Source organism: Xyrauchen texanus, chromosome 20 (genome assembly GCF_025860055.1).
Source record: "Xyrauchen texanus isolate HMW12.3.18 chromosome 20, RBS_HiC_50CHRs, whole genome shotgun sequence".
NCBI classification, from domain to species: domain Eukaryota; kingdom Metazoa; phylum Chordata; class Actinopteri; order Cypriniformes; family Catostomidae; genus Xyrauchen; species Xyrauchen texanus.
This window is the reverse complement of record NC_068295.1, coordinates 525,897-549,560: the sequence shown is the minus strand read 5'-3', so window position 1 is coordinate 549,560 and position 23,664 is coordinate 525,897. Positions and strand designations below refer to the sequence as shown.

Sequence of the window (23,664 nt, the reverse complement as noted above, 5' to 3'; positions counted from 1 at the left end):
GATTTAGTACTATAGGTACTCTCACTAGAAGTGGCCGTTAGATATTCATCTGTCCACAGTTAGACAAACTGTCTATAAATGGAGATGATTTAGTACTATAGGTACTCTCCTAGAAGTGGCCGCTAGATATTCATCTGTCCACAGTTAGACAAACTGTCTATAAATGGAGATGATTTAGTACTATAGGTACTCTCACTAGAAGTGGCCGCTAGATATTCATCTGTCCACAGTTAGACAAACTGTCTATAAATGGAGATGATTTAGTACTATAGGTACTCTCTCTAGAAGTGGCCGCTAGATATTCATCTGTCCACAGTTAGACAAACTGTCTATAAATGGAGATGATTTAGTACTATAGGTACTCTCTAGAAGTGGCCAGCTAGATATTCATCTGTCCACAGTTAGACAAACTGTCTATAAATGGAGATGATTTAGTACTATAGGTACTCTACTAGAAGTGGCCGCTAGATATTCATCTGTCCACAGTTAGACAAACTGTCTATAAATGGAGATGATTTAGTACTATAGGTACTCTCACTAGAAGTGGCCGCTAGATATTCATCTGTCCACAGTTAGACAAACTGTCTATAAATGGAGATGATTTAGTACTATAGGTACTCTCACTAGAAGTGGCCGCTAGATATTCATCTGTCCACAGTTAGACAAACTGTCTATAAATGGAGATGATTTAGTACTATAGGTACTCTCACTAGAAGTGGCCGTTAGATATTCATCTGTCCACAGTTAGACAAACTGTCTATAAATGGAGATGATTTAGTACTATAGGTACTCTCTCTAGAAGTGGCCAGTAGATATTCATCTGTCCACAGTGAGACAAACTGTCTATAAATGGAGATGATTTAGTACTATAGGTACTCTCCTAGAAGTGGCCATTAGATATTCATCTGTCCACAGTTAGACAAACTGTCTATAAATGGAGATGATTTAGTACTATAGGTACTCTCACTAGAAGTGGCCGCTAGATATTCATCTGTCCACAGTTAGACAAACTGTCTATAAATGGAGATGATTTAGTACTATAGGTACTCTCACTAGAAGTGGCCGTAGATATTCATCTGTCCACAGTGAGACAAACTGTCTATAAATGGAGATGATTTAGTACTATAGGTACTCTCACTAGAAGTGGCCGCTAGATATTCATCTGTCCACAGTTAGACAAACTGTCTATAAATGGAGATGATTTAGTACTATAGGTACTCTACTAGAAGTGGCCGTTAGATATTCATCTGTCCACAGTTAGACAAACTGTCTATAAATGGAGATGATTTAGTACTATAGGTACTCTCACTAGAAGTGGCCAGTTAGATATTCATCTGTCCACAGTTAGACAAACTGTCTATAAATGGAGATGATTTAGTACTATAGGTACTCTCACTAGAAGTGGCCGTTAGATATTCATCTGTCCACAGTTAGACAAACTGTCTATAAATGGAGATGATTTAGTACTATAGGTACTCTCTAGAAGTGGCCGTTAGATATTCATCTGTCCACAGTTAGACAAACTGTCTATAAATGGAGATGATTTAGTACTATAGGTACTCTCACTAGAAGTGGCCGTTAGATATTCATCTGTCCACAGTTAGACAAACTGTCTATAAATGGAGATGATTTAGTACTATAGGTACTCTCTAGAAGTGGCCGTTAGATATTCATCTGTCCACAGTTAGACAAACTGTCTATAAATGGAGATGATTTAGTACTATAGGTACTCTCTAGAAGTGGCCGCTAGATATTCATCTGTCCACAGTTAGACAAACTGTCTATAAATGGAGATGATTTAGTACTATAGGTACTCTCCTAGAAGTGGCCGTTAGATATTCATCTGTCCACAGTTAGACAAACTGTCTATAAATGGAGATGATTTAGTACTATAGGTACTCTCTCTAGAAGTGGCCGCTAGATATTCATCTGTCCACAGTTAGACAAACTGTCTATAAATGGAGATGATTTAGTACTATAGGTACTCTCACTAGAAGTGGCCGTTAGATATTCATCTGTCCACAGTGAGACAAACTGTCTATAAATGGAGATGATTTAGTACTATAGGTACTCTCTCTAGAAGTGGCCGCTAGATATTCATCTGTCCACAGTTAGACAAACTGTCTATAAATGGAGATGATTTAGTACTATAGGTACTCTCTCTAGAAGTGGCCGCTAGATATTCATCTGTCCACAGTTAGACAAACTGTCTATAAATGGAGATGATTTAGTACTATAGGTACTCTCACTAGAAGTGGCCGTTAGATATTCATCTGTCCACAGTTAGACAAACTGTCTATAAATGGAGATGATTTAGTACTATAGGTACTCTCACTAGAAGTGGCCGTTAGATATTCATCTGTCCACAGTTAGACAAACTGTCTATAAATGGAGATGATTTAGTACTATAGGTACTCTCACTAGAAGTGGCCGTTAGATATTCATCTGTCCACAGTTAGACAAACTGTCTATAAATGGAGATGATTTAGTACTATAGGTACTCTCACTAGAAGTGGCCGTTAGATATTCATCTGTCCACAGTTAGACAAACTGTCTATAAATGGAGATGATTTAGTACTATAGGTACTCTCATTAGAAGTGGCCGTTAGATATTCATCTGTCCACAGTTAGACAAACTGTCTATAAATGGAGATGATTTAGTACTATAGGTACTCTCACTAGAAGTGGCCAGTTAGATATTCATCTGTCCACAGTTAGACAAACTGTCTATAAATGGAGATGATTTAGTACTATAGGTACTCTCTCTAGAAGTGGCCGTTAGATATTCATCTGTCCACAGTGAGACAAACTGTCTATAAATGGAGATGATTTAGTACTATAGGTACTCTCTCTAGAAGTGGCCGTTAGATATTCATCTGTCCACAGTTAGACAAACTGTCTATAAATGGAGATGATTTAGTACTATAGGTACTCTTACTAGAAGTGGCCGTTAGATATTCATCTGTCCACAGTTAGACAAACTGTCTATAAATGGAGATGATTTAGTACTATAGGTACTCTCACTAGAAGTGGCCGTTAGATATTCATCTGTCCACAGTTAGACAAACTGTCTATAAATGGAGATGATTTAGTACTATAGGTACTCTCTAGAAGTGGCCGTTAGATATTCATCTGTCCACAGTTAGACAAACTGTCTATAAATGGAGATGATTTAGTACTATAGGTACTCTCACTAGAAGTGGCCGTTAGATATTCATCTGTCCACAGATAGACAAACTGTCTATAAATGGAGATGATTTAGTACTATAGGTACTCTCTCTAGAAGTGGCCGTTAGATATTCATCTGTCCACAGTTAGACAAACTGTCTATAAATGGAGATGATTTAGTACTATAGGTACTCTCTCTAGAAGTGGCCGTTAGATATTCATCTGTCCACAGTTAGACAAACTGTCTATAAATGGAGATGATTTAGTACTATAGGTACTCTCACTAGAAGTGGCCGTCAGATATTCATCTGTCCACAGTTAGACAAACTGTCTATAAATGGAGATGATTTAGTACTATAGGTACTCTCTCTAGAAGGGCCGTTAGATATACATCTGTCCACAGTGAGACAAACTGTCTATAAATGGAGGTGATTTAGTACTATAGGTACTCTCTCTAGAAGTGGCCGTTAGATATTCATCTGTCCACAGTTAGACAAACTGTCTATAAATGGAGATGATTTAGTACTATAGGTACTCTCTCTAGAAGTGGCCGCTTGATATACATCTGTCCACAGTGAGACAAACTGTCTATAAATGGAGATGATTTAGTACTATATGTACTCTCTCTAGAAGTGGCCATTAGATATTCATCTGTCCACAGTTAGACAAACTGTCTATAAATGAAGATGATTTAGTACTATAGGTACTCTCACTAGAAGTGGCCGTTAGATATTCATCTGTCCACAGATAGACAAACTGTCTATAAATGGAGATGATTTAGTACTATAGGTACTCGCTCTAGAAGTGGCCGTAGATATTCATCTGTCCACAGTGAGACAAACTGTCTATAAATGGAGATGATTTAGTACTATAGGTACTCTCTAGAAGTGGCCGCTAGATATTCATCTGTCCACAGTGAGACAAACTGTCTATAAATGGAGGTGATTTAGTACTATAGGTACTCTTACTAGAAGTGGCCGTTAGATATTCATCTGTTCACAGATAGACAAACTGTCTATAAATGGAGATGAATTAGTACTATAGGTACTCTCACTAGAAGTGGCCGTTAGATATTCATCTGTCCACAGTTAGACAAACTGTCTATAAATGAAGATGATTTAGTACTATAGGTACTCTCACTAGAAGTGGCCGTTAGATATTCATCTGTCCACAGATAGACAAACTGTCTATAAATGGAGATGATTTAGTACTATAGGTACTCTCTCTAGAAGTGGCCGTTAGATATACATCTGTCCACAGTGAGACAAACTGTCTATAAATGGAAGTGATTTAGTACTATAGGTACTCTCACTAGAAGTGGCCGTCAGATATTCATCTGTCCACAGTTAGACAAACTGTCAATAAATGGAGGTGATCTAGTACTATAGGTACTCTCTCTAGAAGTGGCCTTTAGATATTCATCTGTCCACAGTGAGACAAACTGTCTATAAATGGAGATGATTTAGTACTATAGGTACTCTCTCTAGAAGTGGCCGCTAGATATTCATCTATCCACAGTTAGACAAACTGTCTATAAATGGAGATGATTTAGTACTATAGGTACTCTCTCTAGAAGTGGCCGTTAGATATTCATCTGTCCACAGTGAGACAAACTGTCTATAAATGGAGATGATTTAGTACTATAGGTACTCTCTCTAGAAGTGGCCGCTAGATATTCCTCTGTCCACAGTTAGACAAACTGTCTATAAATGGAGATGATTTAGTACTATAGGTACTCTCTCTAGAAGTGGCCGTTAGATATTCATCTGTCCACAGTGAGACAAACTGTCTATAAATGGAGATGATTTAGTACTATAGGTACTCTCTCTAGAAGTGGCCGCTAGATATTCATCTGTCCACAGATAGACAAACTGTCTATAAATGGAGATGATTTAGTACTATAGGTACTCTCTCTAGAAGTGGCCGCTAGATATTCATCTATCCACAGTTAGACAAACTGTCTATAAATGGAGATGATTTAGTACTATAGGTACTCTCTCTAGAAGTGGCCGTTAGATATTCATCTGTCCACAGATAGACAAACTGTCTATAAATGGAGATGATTTAGTACTATAGGTACTCTCACTAGAAGTGGCCGTTAGATATTCATCTGTCCACAGTTAGACAAACTGTCTATAAATGGAGATGATTTAGTACTATAGGTACTCTCACTAGAAGTGGCCGTTAGATATTCATCTGTCCACAGTTAGACAAACTGTCTATAAATGGAGATGATTTAGTACTATAGGAACTCTCACTAGAAGTGGCCGTTAGATATTCATCTGTCCACAGTTAGACAAACTGTCTATAAATGGAGATGATTTAGTACTATATGTACTCTCATTAGAAGTGGCCGTTAGATATTCATCTGTCCACAGTTAGACAAACTGTCTATAAATGGAGATGATTTAGTACTATAGGTACTCTCACTAGAAGTGTCCGTTAGATATTCATCTGTCCACAGTTAGACAAACTGTCTATAAATGGAGGTGATTTAGTACTATAGGTACTCTCTCTAGAAGTGGCCGTTAGATATACATCTGTCCACAGTGAGACAAACTGTCTATAAATGGAGGTGATTTAGTACTATAGGTACTCTCTCTAGAAGTGGCCGTTAGATATTCATCTGTCCACAGTTAGACAAACTGTCTATAAATGGAGGTGATTTAGTACTATAGGTACTCTTACTAGAAGTGGCCGTTAGATATTCATCTGTTCACAGATAGACAAACTGTCTATAAATGGAGATGAATTAGTACTATAGGTACTCTCACTAGAAGTGGCCGTTAGATATTCATCTGTCCACAGTTAGACAAACTGTCTATAAATGCAGATGATTTAGTACTATAGGTACTCTCTCTAGAAGTGGCCGTTAGATATTCATCTGTCCACAGTTAGACAAACTGTCTATAAATGAAGATGACTTAGTACTATAGGTACTCTCACTAGAAGTGGCCGTTAGATATTCATCTGTCCATAGATAGACAAACTGTCTATAAATGGAGATGATTTAGTACTATAGGTACTCTCTCTAGAAGTGGCCGTTAGATATACATCTGTCCACAGTTAGACAAACTGTCTATAAATGGAGATGATTTAGTACTATAGGTACTCTCTCTAGAAGTGGCCGTTAGATATTCATCTGTCCACAGATAGACAAACTGTCTATAAATGGAGATGATTTAGTACTATAGGTACTCTCACTAGAAGTGTCCGTTAGATATTCATCTGTCCACAGTTAGACAAACTGTCTATAAATGGAGATGATTTAGTACTATAGGTACTCTCTCTAGAAGTGGCCGTTAGATATACATCTGTCCACAGTGAGACAAACTGTCTATAAATGGAGGTGATTTAGTACTATAGGTACTCTCTCTAGAAGTGGCCGTTAGATATTCATCTGTCCACAGTTAGACAAACTGTCTATAAATGGAGATGATTTAGTACTATAGGTACTCTCTCTAGAAGTGGCCGTTAGATATTCATCTGTCCACAGTGAGACAAACTGTCTATAAATGGAGATGATTTAGTACTATAGGTACTCTCTCTAGAAGTGGCCGCTAGATATTCACTCTGTCCACAGTTAGACAAACTGTCTATAAATGGAGATGATTTAGTACTATAGGTACTCTCTCTAGAAGTGGCCGTTAGATATTCATCTGTCCACAGTGAGACAAACTGTCTATAAATGGAGATGATTTAGTACTATAGGTACTCTCTCTAGAAGTGGCCGCTAGATATTCATCTGTCCACAGATAGACAAACTGTCTATAAATGGAGATGATTTAGTACTATAGGTACTCTCTCTAGAAGTGGCCGCTAGATATTCATCTGTCCACAGTTAGACAAACTGTCTATAAATGGAGATGATTTAGTACTATAGGTACTCTCTCTAGAAGTGGCCGTTAGATATTCATCTGTCCACAGATAGACAAACTGTCTATAAATGGAGATGATTTAGTACTATAGGTACTCTCACTAGAAGTGGCCGTTAGATATTCATCTGTCCACAGTTAGACAAACTGTCTATAAATGGAGATGATTTAGTACTATAGGTACTCTCACTAGAAGTGGCCGTTAGATATTCATCTGTCCACAGTTAGACAAACTGTCTATAAATGGAGATGATTTAGTACTATAGGAACTCTCACTAGAAGTGGCCGTTAGATATTCATCTGTCCACAGTTAGACAAACTGTCTATAAATGGAGATGATTTAGTACTATATGTACTCTCATTAGAAGTGGCCGTTAGATATTCATCTGTCCACAGTTAGACAAACTGTCTATAAATGGAGATGATTTAGTACTATAGGTACTCTCACTAGAAGTGTCCGTTAGATATTCATCTGTCCACAGTTAGACAAACTGTCTATAAATGGAGATGATTTAGTACTATAGGTACTCTCTCTAGAAGTGGCCGTTAGATATACATCTGTCCACAGTGAGACAAACTGTCTATAAATGGAGGTGATTTAGTACTATAGGTACTCTCTCTAGAAGTGGCCGTTAGATATTCATCTGTCCACAGTTAGACAAACTGTCTATAAATGGAGGTGATTTAGTACTATAGGTACTCTCACTAGAAGTGGCCGTTAGATATTCATCTGTTCACAGATAGACAAACTGTCTATAAATGGAGATGAATTAGTACTATAGGTACTCTCACTAGAAGTGGCCGTTAGATATTCATCTGTCCACAGTTAGACAAACTGTCTATAAATGCAGATGATTTAGTACTATAGGTACTCTCTCTAGAAGTGGCCGTTAGATATTCATCTGTCCACAGTTAGACAAACTGTCTATAAATGAAGATGACTTAGTACTATAGGTACTCTCACTAGAAGTGGCCGTTAGATATTCATCTGTCCACAGATAGACAAACTGTCTATAAATGGAGATGATTTAGTACTATAGGTACTCTCTCTAGAAGTGGCCGTTAGATATACATCTGTCCACAGTTAGACAAACTGTCTATAAATGGAGATGATTTAGTACTATAGGTACTCTCTCTAGAAGTGGCTGTTAGATATTCATCTGTCCACAGATAGACAAACTGTCTATAAATGGAGATGATTTAGTACTATAGGTACTCTCACTAGAAGTGTCCGTTAGATATTCATCTGTCCACAGTTAGACAAACTGTCTATAAATGGAGATGATTTAGTACTATAGGTACTCTCTCTAGAAGTGGCCGTTAGATATACATCTGTCCACAGTGAGACAAACTGTCTATAAATGGAGGTGATTTAGTACTATAGGTACTCTCTCTAGAAGTGGCCGTTAGATATTCATCTGTCCACAGTTAGACAAACTGTCTATAAATGAAGATGATTTAGTACTATAGGTACTTTCACTAGAAGTGGCCGTTAGATATTCATCTGTCCACAGATAGACAAACTGTCTATAAATGGAGATGATTTAGTACTATAGGTACTCTCTCTAGAATTGGCCGTTAGATATACATCTGTCCACAGTGAGACAAACTGTCTATAAATGGAGGTGATTTAGTACTATAGGTACTCTCACTAGAAGTGGCCGTTAGATATTCATCTGTCCACAGATGGACAAACTGTAAATGGAGATGGTTTAGTACTATAGGTACTCTCTCTAGAAGTGGCCTTTAGATATTCATCTGTCCACAGTGAGACAAACTGTCTATAAATGGAGATGGTTTAGTACTATAGGTACTCTCTCTAGAAGTGGCTGTTAGATATTCATCTGTCCACAGTGAGACAAACTGTTTATAAATGGAGATGATTTAGTACTATAGGTACTCTCTCTAGAAGTGGCCGCTAGATATTCATCTGTCCACAGATAGACAAACTGTCTATAAATGGAGATGATTTAGTACTATAGGTACTCTCTCTAGAAGTGGCCGCTAGATATTCATCTGTCCACAGTTAGACAAACTGTCTATAAATGGAGATGATTTAGTACTATAGGTACTCTCTCTAGAAGTGGCCGTTAGATATTCATCTGTCCACAGTTAGACAAACTGTCTATAAATGGAGATGATTTAGTACTATAGGTACTCTCACTAGAAGTGGCCGTTAGATATTCATCTGTCCACAGTTAGACAAACTGTCTATAAATGGAGATGATTTAGTACTATAGGTACTCTCACTAGAAGTGGCCGTTAGATATTCATCTGTCCACAGTTAGACAAACTGTCTATAAATGGAGATGATTTAGTACTATATGTACTCTCTCTAGAAGTGGCCGTTAGATATTCATCTGTCCACAGATAGACAAACTGTCTATAAATGGAGATGATTTAGTACTATAGGTACTCTCACTAGAAGTGGCCGTTAGATATTCATCTGTCCACAGTTAGACAAACTGTCTATAAATGGAGATGATTTAGTACTATAGGTACTCTCACTAGAATTGGCCGTTAGATATTCATCTGTCCACAGTTAGACAAACTGTCTATAAATGGAGATGATTTAGTACTATAGGTACTCTCACTAGAAGTGGCCGTTAGATATTCATCTGTCCACAGTTAGACAAACTGTCTATAAATGGAGATGATTTAGTACTATAGGTACTCTCACTAGAAGTGGCCGTTAGATATTCAAATGTCCACAGTTAGACAAACTGTCTATAAATGGAAATGATTTAGTACTATAGGTACTCTCACTAGAAGTGGCCGTTAGATATTCATCTGTCCACAGTTAGACAAACTGTCTATAAATGGAGATGATTTAGTACTATAGGTACTCTCACTAGAAGTGTCCGTAAGATATTCATCTGTCCACAGTTAGACAAACTGTCTATAAATGGAGATGATTTAGTACTATAGGTACTCTCTCTAGAAGTGGCCGTTAGATATACATCTGTCCACAGTGAGACAAACTGTCTATAAATGGAGGTGATTTAGTACTATAGGTACTCTCTCTAGAAGTGGCCGTTAGATATTCATCTGTCCACAGTTAGACAAACTGTCTATAAATGGAGGTGATTTAGTACTATAGGTACTCTCTCCAGAAGTGGCCGTTAGATATTCATCTGTCCACAGTTAGACAAACTGTCAATAAATGGAGGTGATCTAGTACTATAGGTACTCTCTCTAGAAGTGGCCGCTAGATATTCATCTATCCAGAGTTAGACAAACTGTCTATAAATGGAGATGATCTAGTGCTATAGGTACTCTCTCTAGAAGTGGCCGTTAGATATTCATCTGTCCACAGATAGACAAACTGTCTATAAATGGAGATGATTTAGTACTATAGGTACTCTCACTAGAAGTGGCCGTTAGATATTCATCTGTCCACAGTTAGACAAACTGTCTATAAATGGAGATGATTTAGTACTATAGGTACTCTCACTAGAAGTGGCCGTCAGATATTCATCTGTCCTCAGTTAGACAAACTGTCTATAAATGGAGATGATTTAGTACTATAGGTACTCTCTCTAGAAGTGGCCGTTAGATATACATCTGTCCACAGTGAGACAAACTGTCTATAAATGGAGGTGATTTAGTACTATAGGTACTCTCTCTAGAAGTGGCCGTTAGATATTCATCTGTCCACAGTTAGACAAACTGTCTATAAATGGAGATGATTTAGTACTATAGGTGCTCTCTCTAGAAGTGGCCGCTTGATATACATCTGTCCACAGTGAGACAAACTGTCTATAAATGGAGGTGATTTAGTACTATAGGTACTCTCTCTAGAAGTGGCCGTTAGATATTCATCTGTCCACAGTTAGACAAACTGTCTATAAATGGAGGTGATTTAGTACTATAGGTACTCTCACTAGAATTGGCCGTTAGATATTCATCTGTCCACAGTTAGACAAACTGTCTATAAATGGAGATGATTTAGTACTATAGGTACTCTCACTAGAAGTGGCCGTTAGATATTCATCTGTCCACAGTTAGACAAACTGTCTATAAATGGAGATGATTTAGTACTATAGGTACTCTCACTAGAAGTGGCCGTTAGATATTCAACTGTCCACAGTTAGACAAACTGTCTATAAATGGAGATGATTTAGTACTATAGGTACTCTCACTAGAAGTGGCCGTTAGATATTCATCTGTCCACAGTTAGACAAACTGTCTATAAATGGAGATGATTTAGTACTATAGGTACTCTCACTAGAAGTGTCCGTTAGATATTCATCTGTCCACAGTTAGACAAACTGTCTATAAATGGAGGTGATTTAGTACTATAGGTACTCTCTCTAGAAGTGGCCGTTAGATATACATCTGTCCACAGTGAGACAAACTGTCTATAAATGGAGGTGATTTAGTACTATAGGTACTCTCTCTAGAAGTGGCCGTTAGATATTCATCTGTCCACAGTTAGACAAACTGTCTATAAATGGAGGTGATTTAGTACTATAGGTACTCTCTCCAGAAGTGGCCGTTAGATATTCATCTGTCCACAGTTAGACAAACTGTCAATAAATGGAGGTGATCTAGTACTATAGGTACTCTCTCTAGAAGTGGCCGCTAGATATTCATCTATCCAGAGTTAGACAAACTGTCTATAAATGGAGATGATCTAGTACTATAGGTACTCTCTCTAGAAGTGGCCGTTAGATATTCATCTGTCCACAGATAGACAAACTGTCTATAAATGGAGATGATTTAGTACTATAGGTACTCTCACTAGAAGTGGCCGTTAGATATTCATCTGTCCACAGTTAGACAAACTGTCTATAAATGGAGATGATTTAGTACTATAGGTACTCTCACTAGAAGTGGCCGTCAGATATTCATCTGTCCACAGTTAGACAAACTGTCTATAAATGGAGATGATTTATTACTATATGTACTCTCTCTAGAAGTGGCCGTTAGATATTCATCTGTCCACAGTTAGACAAACTGTCAATAAATGGAGGTGATCTAGTACTATAGGTACTCTCTCTAGAAGTGGCCGCTAGATATTCATCTATCCAGAGTTAGACAAACTGTCTATAAATGGAGATGATCTAGTACTATAGGTACTCTCTCTAGAAGTGGCCGTTAGATATTCATCTGTCCACAGATAGACAAACTGTCTATAAATGGAGATGATTTAGTACTATAGGTACTCTCACTAGAAGTGGCCGTTAGATATTCATCTGTCCACAGTTAGACAAACTGTCTATAAATGGAGATGATTTAGTACTATAGGTACTCTCACTAGAAGTGGCCGTCAGATATTCATCTGTCCACAGTTAGACAAACTGTCTATAAATGGAGATGATTTATTACTATATGTACTCTCTCTAGAAGTGGCCGTTAGATATTCATCTGTCCACAGATAGACAAACTGTCTATAAATGGAGATGATTTAGTACTATAGGTACTCTCTCTAGAAGTGGCCGTTAGATATACATCTGTCCACAGTGAGACAAACTGTCTATAAATGGAGGTGATTTAGTACTATAGGTACTCTATCTAGAAGTGGCCGTTAGATATTCATCTGTCCACAGTTAGACAAACTGTCTATACATGGAGATGATTTAGTACTATAGGTACTCTCTCTAGAAGTGGCCGTTTGATATACATCTGTCCACAGTGAGACAAACTGTCTATAAATGGAGGTGATTTAGTACTATAGGTACTCTCTCTAGAAGTGGCCGTTAGATATTCATCTGTCCACAGTTAGACAAACTGTCTATAAATGGAGGTGATTTAGTACTATAGGTACTCTCACTAGAATTGGCCGTTAGATATTCATCTGTCCACAGTTAGACAAACTGTCTATAAATGGAGATGATTTAGTACTATAGGTACTCTCACTAGAAGTGGCCGTTAGATATTCATCTGTCCACAGTTAGACAAACTGTCTATAAATGGAGATGATTTAGTACTATAAGTACTCTCACTAAAAGTGGCCGTTAGATATTCATCTGTCCACAGTTAGACAAACTGTCTATAAATGGAGGTGATTTAGTACTGTAGGTACTCTCTCTAGAAGTGGCCGTTAGATATTCATCTGTTCACAGTTAGACAAACTGTCTATAAATGGAGATGATTTAGTACTATAGGTACTCTCACTAGAAGTGGCTGTTAGATATTCATCTGTCCACAGTTAGACAAACTGTCTATAAATGGAGGTGATTTAGTACTATAGGTACTCTCACTAGAAGTGGCCGTTAGATATTCATCTGTCCACAGTTAGACAAACTGTCTATAAATGGAGGTGATTTAGTACTATAGGTACTCTCACTAGAAGTGGCCGTTAGATATTCATCTGTCCACAGTTAGACAAACTGTCTATAAATGGAGATGATTTAGTACTATAGGTACTCTCACTAGAAGTGGCCGTTAGATGTTCATCTGTCCACAGTTAGACAAACTGTCTATAAATGAAAATTATTTAGTACTATAAGTACTCTCTCTAGAAGTGGCCGTTAGATATTCATCTGTCCACAGTTAGACAAACTGTCTATAAATGGAGATGATTTAGTACTATAGGTACTCTCACTAGAAGTGGCCGTTAGATATTCATCTGTCCACAGTTAGACAAACTGTCTATAAATGGAGATGATTTAGTACTATAAGTACTCTCACTAGAAGTGGCTGTTAGATATTCATCTGTCCACAGTTAGACAAACTGTCTATAAATGTAGATGATTTAGTACTATAAGTACTCTCTCTAGAAGTGGCCGTTAGATATTCATCTGTCCACAGTTAGACAAACTGTCTATAAATGGAGGTGATTTAGGACTATAGGTACTCTCTCTAGAAGTGGCCGTTAGATATTCATCTGTCCACAGTTAGACAAACTGTCTATAAATGGAGGTGATTTAGTACTATAGGTACTCTCTCTAGAAGTGGCCGTCCAGACAAGATGACTCAAAGGGAACACCGCAAAATGATCATTGAGGTAAAGAAGAACACTAGAGTGACAGATAAAGATTGAAGGAATCATTGGAACTGGTTAACATCTCTATTCATGAGTCTAATATACAGAAAACATTAAACAGGTATGTGTTCATGGCAGGACATCATGAAGGAAGCCATGGTGATGGTGGCATAGTGGGCTAAAGCACATAACTGTTAATCAGAAGGTCTCTGGTTCGATCCCCACAGTCACCACCATTGTGTCCTTGAGTAAGACACTTAACTCCAGGTTGCTCTAAATGCAGAAAACCAGCTAATCCCAAATGGTTCACATACTTTTTCTTTCCACTGTAGAGAGGAAAGATTTAATTTCATGGGAGTTTATTGGCAAATGAAATGTTGCTTTTCTGCAGTGTTGTACAAAGTATCCAATTTTGACATTTAAGTAACAGTAAAAAATACCTTTTATGCACATTAATTCAAGTAGCTCATGAGAAAAAAGTAATAGTAGTAAAGGAACTGATATTAAATGTACTTAAAAGGATAGTTCACCCAAAAATTATCATTCTCGCATCATTTACTCTCTCTTATGCTGAATATACTCAAAGTTGAAATATTTAAAAACTTTACTTAAGTACTGTACTTAAGTTGTAACTTCTATTTACTGTCTTTAAGGTTTCTTTAATGTTAAAATACTTTCTCCTATCTCAGTTTAAAATGCAGAGACAACTCGTAGTATGCTTTTTTATGGGTGATTCGTGGGCCTGATTTGCCCGACACAGCAACATTCGCTCAACCAATAGCATGAGTTTGGGGCGGGACTATCGTCTTGTCTCACCAATAACCCCCTTTTTACAATCCATTTAATTCCTGATGGATACAATCAAGTCCCGCCTTTCTTTATTGTTGAAGATCACTTTGAAATGTGTCACATTACTGAAGTAATATGGGTTGTGAATGCTGTTTCATGATGACTTTAAAGACTATTTAACAGAATCTACACGTTTATTGATGGTGTCTGTGGGTGTAAAGGTTGGTTGTTTGTTCTGACACTCTCTATTGGGGGGGGGGGGGTAGAGAGGGTTAGGATTTGATGTACTAATTCTCTCTTGTTTTATTGTGTTTTGTTCTGTAGTTATTAACTGTAAAACCAGAGCATCGCTTCAGTAGTCTGGCTCAAATGCAGACAGCTCTGTACCTCTCTGATGTCAACTGGGACGATGTGTATGAGAAGAAGATGGAGCCCAGCTTTGTTCCCAATGTGAGATCAACTTAAATTAGTGACAACAAACACACAATCCAAAATGATCACTCACCAAGCACCAAGTGTGCGAACATTTGCAACTTTAACTCGGCCAGTTGGAAATTGCATAAGAATGATCTAAATTCACCCAGTAGCCATTCACTGCCATTGACATGAGAGGCAAAAGAGAAATGTTGAACCCTGTATACTTATATGTGCATTCAGAGACACACAATGAACAAAAATGACTATAGAGTATCAAGACAAGTATGGGCCATACTACCGAATTAGTTCAAATTGTAGCACAAGCATAAAAATAACTATTAAAAAAATTATGGATTAAGATATTGGAAATTTCATAAGAATATGTTATGATCTATTTAAACCCAAAGCACTCATTTAGATAATAATAAGCTAAATACATGTATACAAAAACATGCTTTATAAAGTACTTTCTCTTAGGAGGTGGCCGTCCCAAAACCCAAACCCCTAACTGAGACTGCAACCTTGTACATGATGTCCGTATAGTGAGTAGTTATATCCCATGATTTTAAAATCAATGTGCCCTAAAATCTGAAAAATCAGTGTGTAGCTTTAAGAATAATCACTACCGAACAAATTCTCTGCAATTTAAAATTGTTTGTGTTTAATAAAAAATATTATGTTTAATGGGGTTTCTGGGTATCTCAGCGAGTATTGACGCTCACTATCACACGTGGAGTCGTGAGTTTGAATCCAGGGCATGCTGAGTGACTCCAGCCAGGTCTCCTTAGCAACTAAATTGGTCCGGTTGCTAGGGGGGGTAGAGTCACATGGGGTAACCTCCTTGTGGTCACTATAATGTGGTTCTCGCTCTCAGTGGGGTGTGTGGCGAGTTGTGCGTGGATGCCGCGGAGAATAGCGTGAAGTCTCCACACACGCTACGTCTCCACGGTAACACGCTCAACGTGTCACGTGATCTGATGATCTTGACGGTCTCAGACGTGGAGGCAACTGAGATTCGTCCTCCGCCACCCGGATTGAGGCGAGTCACTACACCACCACGAGGACTCAGAGCACATTGGGAATTTGGCGTTACACATTGGGGAGAAAACGGGGAAAAAAATGGTTTTATGTAGGTACAAATGTTCAAAGCGTATTATTATTTCCTAATAATCATGAGATAAAATTAGCTCAAATTTAAATGAGCTAATAATGAAGCAGATGACAGTGTCTGTATTGACATGAATATTTCAGTAGTGACTAAATGTTTTTTCAGCCATTCATTTTAAGAAAATAATTATAAGTAAAAACATCATATTTTAGTTTAAAACCCCAAAAAGTTTATTTGACCATTATTTAAATTTTTTAAAGTTGCACACTGATTTTCAGATTTTGGAGCACATTTACTTCAAAATTATGATGACTGTTCCCCATACAGCCATGATGGACACGGAGCCAGTTTCACTTGATAGTTGTATTTTGTTGATTGTTTTGTTAACGACTGTTTGAAGATACATTAGTTATCAAAGTCCTCTGAAGTCAGCTAAATCTTAATATTAATGCTATTGTTGAGCTTTAATTATTTAAACATATATATATATATATATATATGGACAATGTTTTGGGGATAAAACATACATGAGTTTGAACATGTTTGACAGAAGGGTCAGTTTACAAACGTTAATTGTCAATTTGCTTAACGCACATTTATATTTATTTAAAAATGATATCACTTATATTTCTATTTAATGCATTTAGTGCACACTCTTATCAGAGCAACATTCCTCTATAGTGTTTAACGTGTCGTATTTCTGCTGTGTGTGTGCACAGAAAGGTCGTCTGCATTGCGACCCGACCTTTGAACTAGAAGAGATGATTCTGGAGTCTCGTCCGCTTCACAAAAAGAAGAAACGACTCGCCAAAAACAGATCGAGAGACAACAGCAAAGATTCACAGTCTGTGAGTGACACATCTAACACACATTTCCTCATATCTGCCGAAAAATACTCTTCAAAAGAGTTTATAGTTGTGTGTGACATTTGAGAATGATGTTGTTCTGTTCTGGAGTTTAATTCTCATGCTGGTCACGCCGCTGAAGGGCGAAAGGCCAAAACTGTTATTCTGAGTTTGACCATCAAACACATCCGTGCGCGCAGAACTCAACTCATATTTCCACAGAATGGGAACAGCCATTATTTACAAAGTTCTGCTGGAAATCATTTGGATAATTTTACAATGCTTTCAGCTTCCAGTAAGGGGCCGTTCACACATGATGTTGTTCTTGCTTTCAACAAATCTAGACAAGCACAACGAAATGGAATAAAATGCAGGCGTCTCAAGACACATTTTTAAAAGTTCACTGTTTTGTTTAATTTCTCCCCAATTTGGCCAATTCACAGTGTGCTCTAAGTCCTCGTGGTGGTGTAGTGACTCGCCTCAATCCGGGTGGTGGAGGACGAATCTCAGTTGCCTCCACGTCTGAGACCGTCAATCCGCGCATCTTATCACGTGATTTGTTGAGCGTGTTACCATGGAGACGTAGCGCGTGTGGAGGCTTCATGCTATTCTCCGCGGCATCCACACACAACTCACCACACGCCCCACCGAGAGCGAGAACCACATTATAGTGACCACGAGGAGGTTACCCCATGTGACTCTACCCTCCCTAGCAACCGGGCCAATTTGGTTGCTAAGGAGACCTGACTGGAGTCACTCAGCACACCCTGGATTCAAACTCGCGACTCCAGGTGTAATAGTCAGCGTCAATACTCGCTGAGAGACTCAGACCCCCAATAGTGACTTTAGCATGATTATCGTTACCAACGTTTGCACGATTGTCATAAAATGTCAATTTTTTTATTTGTGATTTTTATTTATTTTTTCTTCCCAGTTGGAACGGCCAATTCCCAATGTGCTCTAAGTCCTCGTGGTGGCGTATTGACTCGCCTCAATCCGGGTGGCGGAGGACGAATCTCAGTTGCCTCCACGTCTGAGACCGTCAATCCACGCATCTGATCACGTGACACGTTGAGCGCGTTACCGTGGAGATGTAGCGTGTGTGGAGGCTTCACGTTATTCTCCGTGGCATCCACGTCCAACTCACCACACGCCCCACCGAGAGCGAGAACCACATTATAGTGACCACGAGGAGGTTACCCCATGTGACTCTACCCTCCCTAGCAACCGGGCCAATTTGGTTGCTAAGGAGACCTGGCTGGAGTCACTCAGGACGCCCCTCCGAGAGCGAGAACCACATTATAGCAACCACGAGGAGGTTACCCCATGTGAATCTACCCTCCCTAGCAACCGGGCCAATTTGGTTGCTAAGGAGACCTGGCTGGAGTCACTCACCACACGACCCACCGAGAGCGAGAACCACATTATAGCAACCACGAGGAGGTTACCCCATGTGACTCTACCCTCCCTAGCAACCGGGCCAATTTGGTTGCTAAGGAGACCTGGCTGGAGTCACTCACCACACGACCCACCGAGAGCGAGAACCACATTATAGCGACCACGAGGAGGTTACCCCATGTGACTCCACCCTCCCTAGCAACCGGGACAATTTGGTTGCTAAGGAGACCTGACTGGAGTCACTCCGCACGCCCTGGATTCAAACAATCACGTGATAGTCAGTGTCAATACACGCAGAGATACACAGACTCCTAAGTTGACTGTTTTTAACTTGACACCGCATTTTAAAAACTCAATACATCACAACAGTCAAAGAATTTAATCTAGTGCATGTTTACAGACAAAAAATATTAAAAAGCTTTGCCAACCAAGGGTGTAGGTTTGGTTTGATAGTTGGCAGGGACGTATAGCAGGACACTAAAAAGAGTCGGTTCATAAGAGTCAGAATACACGTGCTGGATGTTGTTGTGTTCCGCCCACGAAGACAAACTCATTTGAAAGACGTACTTGCCATTTTTCCGCTCAGAAGATGAGCTATTGTGCTCTGTAGATGCAGGAGTGGATGGATTATTACCTGGATGATTAAATTATGAGGCTCTCAGTGCTGTTGTCAGGCCTGCATATTCTCCAGGCTATTTTTGGTTCCAAACATCCGATAAGAAGCTCCGCAGAACAACACAAGATTTTGCTCTGGGAACTAAAGGTGTAGGAGGTTAACACCGTCTGACTGCTAGTTACATGATTGATTCACTCATTTCTTAATTTTGTCTTTGTGCTCTTCAACCTCAGGAGAACGAGTATCTTCAGGAGTGCCTTGAAGTCGTCCAGCAGGAGTTCATGATCTTCAACCGTGAAAAGTGAGACTACATCAAACACTATAGCGCTGTTACAAACCCTAGTGTCGGTTTTAACGGAGTGTGTCTCTTTAAATGTACTGAAAATGATTTGATATCAAGCATTTTTATCACTTGTTATTTCACTGCTGGTGTGTGGATTGAATGTGAACTCATATTTACCATGGTGAAACTCCGCAGTAATAGTCTCTCTCCTGAGAGGAAAAATATCATTGAGTCGTGCTCTGAATTATTACCTTATTTATTATTAACCAGTGTCGGCACACACTGCTGCCCTGCCTCTTTCGCTCGCTCTCCGCTGTAATTTACGTTTCTGATGCTATATTTAAAACTGACACATTATTCATGAACGTTTATTTTACACATCACAGAATCTGCTGCTGTATACAGTGTCAAATGATGATTATTAGTAGTCTTTGTTAAGTCACACATCACTTTTACTATTGCTTATACTTACGATGAGTGATTGAACAAACCCTTTAACAGTGAGTATTAAATGGTCAGTGTGTAAGTCCTGTTACTGACATGAATGATTCCTCAAATCACTCACCATTTTCACCTGAAAAACCCCATAGACTTACATTGAAGGAGGGACTCCAGTCAGATCTCCCCCAACACCTTAGCAACCGCCCCAGCATCCTAGCAACCACCTAGCAAACACCCAGAACACCATAGGAACTACTCACAACCATCTAGCAACCACTCTAAAACCCTAGCAACCACCCAGAATGCCATAGCAATCACTCACAACAACCTAGTAACAAGCCCAAAACCCTAGCAGCCACCCCAAAACCCTAGCAACCACTCCCAACCACCTAGCAACTACCCAAATACCATAGCAACCACCCTAGAAACCACTTCTAAAGCTCTAGCAGCCACCCAAGAAACCATTCCCAACACCATTGAAACTGGTGAGCAATCACACCCAACCACCCCAATCACCTAGCAACCACTACCAAGCAGCTAACAACCCAAGAAAACAATTTCCAACACCCTAAAAACTGACAAGCAATCACTCCTAACCACCACTCCCGACCACCTAGCAACCACCCCAACACCATAACAACCACCCCCCCAACCACCTATCAATCTCCCCAATACCCTTATCCTCCTAGCAACCACACCAATATCCTAAAAGCCACCTATTAACACCCACTCATACACCATCAACCACATAGCAACCTCCCCAACACCCTAGCAAACACCCTTAACCACCTAGCAACCACCCCAATACCCTAGCAATCACCTATTCACCCGTCCTATACCCTAGCAACCACCTAGCAACCTCCCCTTCCAACCTAGCAACCACCTAGCCACCTCCCCCCAACACCATAGCAACCACATTTAACCAACTAGCAACCACTACTAACACCCTAAGAATCACCCAGCAACCATTCCCAGGACTCTAGCAACCACCCAAGAATCCACTCCCAACACCTTAGAAACCAGTGAGCAATCACACCCAACCACCCCAATCACCTAGCAACCACTCCCAACCACCAAGAACACCCTAGAAACCTCCCCAGACCACCTAGCAACCACTCACAACTACCTAGAACCACCCAAGAAAACAACTTCCAACACCCTAAAAACCGACGAGCAATCCCTTGCCCCCTAGTCACCACTCCCGACCACATACCAACAACCCCAATACCCTAGCAAACACCCTTAACCTCCTAGCAACCAAACCAATACCCTAACAGCCACCTATTAACACCCACTCATACACCATCAACCACATAGCAACCTCCCCAACACCCCAGCAAACACCATTAACCACCTAGCAACCACCCCAATACCCTAGCAACCACCTATCCACCCCTCTAATACCCTAGCAACCACCTAGCAACCTCCCCTTCCAACCTTGCAACCACCTAGCCACCTCCCCCAACACCATAGCAACCACATTTAACCAACTAGCAACTACTACTAACACCCTAAGAATCACCCAGCAAATTACCCCAACCCTTTAGCAACCACCCATCTACAATAACACCCCAGTAACCACACCCAGGACTCTAGCAACCACCCAAGAAACCACTCCCAACACCTTAGAAACCAGTGAGCAATCACACCCAACCACCCCAATCACCTAGCAACCACTCCCAACCACCAAGAACACCCTAGAAACCTCCCCAGACCACCTAGCAACCACTCACAACTACCTAGCAACCACCCAAGAAAACAACTTCCAACACCCTAAAAACCGACGAGCAATCCCTAGCCCCCTAGTCACCACTCCTGACCACATACCAACAACCCCAACACCATAGCAACCACCCCCAACCACCTATCGACCTCCCCAATACCCTAGCAAACACCCTTAACCTCCTAGCAACCACACAAGTACCCTATCAACCACCTAGCAACCTCCCCAACACCCTCGCAAACACACCACCCCTAACACCCTAAGAATAACCCAGCAAATTACCCCAACCATTTAGCAACCACCAATCCACAATAACACCCCAGTAACCACTAAGAACAGCATTGTGATGGTGAGTTTTGCATAGCCTAACACCACTCATATTTTTTGAGAAAATAAAAAAAAACGAGTTTTGTGGGAATTATTTGAACTGTGTCTGTATTAGACTGTGTGTGTGGTTTGTATGTCACGTGTGGTACGGTTATATTAGTAGATTATTAAATGAAGACATCACATGTTGCTGTTGTTGGTGTGGTATGAACTCTACTGTTGTTTTTGTGTCGAGGTTAAACCGCCGTCAGGAGGAGGGCGGGATGGGAGCAGACGGAGAGGGAGCTGAAGGAGATCCAGATGGGGAGGGTGAAGAGGCTGAGGGAGGAACAGAAGATGAAGAGCCTGAGATCGAACCCGAGACCTCCAAATTGAGCATGTGCGGTTCAGTGTGCTCGTCTCCTGGAAGCTGCTAGCACCCCTTGTTGACCTCAGCGGTGACGGCGTGCTCACTATGCCTTTAAATTCTCTCATATACCACACGGCACTGAGAAACGCGTTGACGCGAGACATGACAGACCTGTATGCCTTCTCGCGACACAGGTGAACACGACACAATTCTCAGCCTTCTTCATGAGTGTTTCAGTAATGTTCTTCTGTTCCTAGAGTAAGTTTGAACTTCTATGCAACATACTGTAACTCTTCAGCATGAAGTAAAATAGAGATGTTAGAGGCAATTCAGCATTGTAAGACTGTAAGCTTGAGTCCGATGACCCTGAAAATGAGCTCACATGTTAACATTTGAATAATGGAAATAATGACTGATGTTAGGATTTTTGGTTTAGTTAATTTGTGAGACACAGACTGTTTATTTGGTGTCTTGCTCAGTGTAACGGTTTAGTAGCCTGTAAGCTAACAGCTGAATAACTGATGACTGACTCTAGAAAGTGATCCACTAAAATCTTAACCCTAACTACCGCTAATCTTGTTGTTTTAAACATTAGAGGCACAACTCCCACGTTTTTGTATATAAAGTATTTGTACACTTGACATGATTTTAACACTTTACAATAAGGTTGTAAGTGTTAACATAAGTTAATTACATTAGTTCAGCTCTCGGAAAGATTTAGCATCTTAATGTGGGTATGAAATGTTGATAGGTTATTGGTCTTGGCGGACTAGATCTGCTACACCGCTGCTGCTAGGACAAACATGCTTTAAAGAACCATTTGTGTGTGTGTGTGTGTTAGCTATGTGTGCCTGGGCCTGCTTGGCGGAATGGCATAATGCTAATGAACTAAATATGTATGTGTGCCTGGGCCTGCTTGGCAGAATGGCATAATGCTAATGAACTAAATCTATATGTGTGCCTGGGCCTGCTTGGCTGATTGGCATAATGCTAATGAACTAACTATCTAAGTGTGCCTGGGCCTGGCTGGCTGAATGGTATAATGCTAATTAATTAAGCCATGATGGTAAACCTCTCGCCGACATGGGTGTCTATTCACAGAGTAAAACCAGGGGAAAAAGCCGTCCTAAAAACTGGACCATGCGATCATCCTCCATAGCGTACTCGCTCAAATGCTCAAATGTTTGGATTGTGCCAACAGGCCCGGATCGGCACACAATGGTACGGTTTTGTGATGAAAACTGTTCGGGCCGATGGTGGAAAAGCGGCTTATGTGTCATAACCAAAAGTAGATCTTATCGTGCAAGCTGATGGAAGAAAAAGCCCAGGCAACTACCTGAGCAAATAGCAATTTCTAAGAAAACTCTTGCAACGCTCTGCAGTGAAACCGGCTT

The 23,664-nt window shown here is 39.9% G+C and overlaps 1 protein-coding gene and 1 long non-coding RNA gene across 3 annotated transcripts in view; both read left to right on the top strand.

Annotated features, from left to right (window-relative positions):
* Positions 1-22,384, top strand: part of LOC127660825 (serine/threonine-protein kinase 32C) — a 73,433-nt gene extending 51,049 nt beyond the window's left edge. The window contains exons 6-9 of the mRNA XM_052151258.1: positions 15,088-15,213; positions 17,008-17,136; positions 19,381-19,448; positions 22,157-22,384. Of these exons, the coding sequence (XP_052007218.1) occupies positions 15,088-15,213; positions 17,008-17,136; positions 19,381-19,448; positions 22,157-22,337 (504 nt within the window). The 3' untranslated portion in view covers positions 22,338-22,384. The remainder of the gene's footprint in view (positions 1-15,087; positions 15,214-17,007; positions 17,137-19,380; positions 19,449-22,156) is intronic.
* LOC127660832 (uncharacterized) lies at positions 5,743-11,617 on the top strand. 2 transcript variants are annotated; one of them, XR_007972697.1, is made up of 4 exons: positions 5,743-5,846; positions 7,654-7,739; positions 10,058-10,143; positions 11,434-11,617. It is a non-coding gene; the product is annotated as an uncharacterized LOC127660832 (long non-coding RNA). The 2 variants fall into 2 exon arrangements; XR_007972698.1 differs by lacking the exon at positions 7,654-7,739.
* Positions 22,385-23,664: the final 1,280 nt, after the last annotated feature.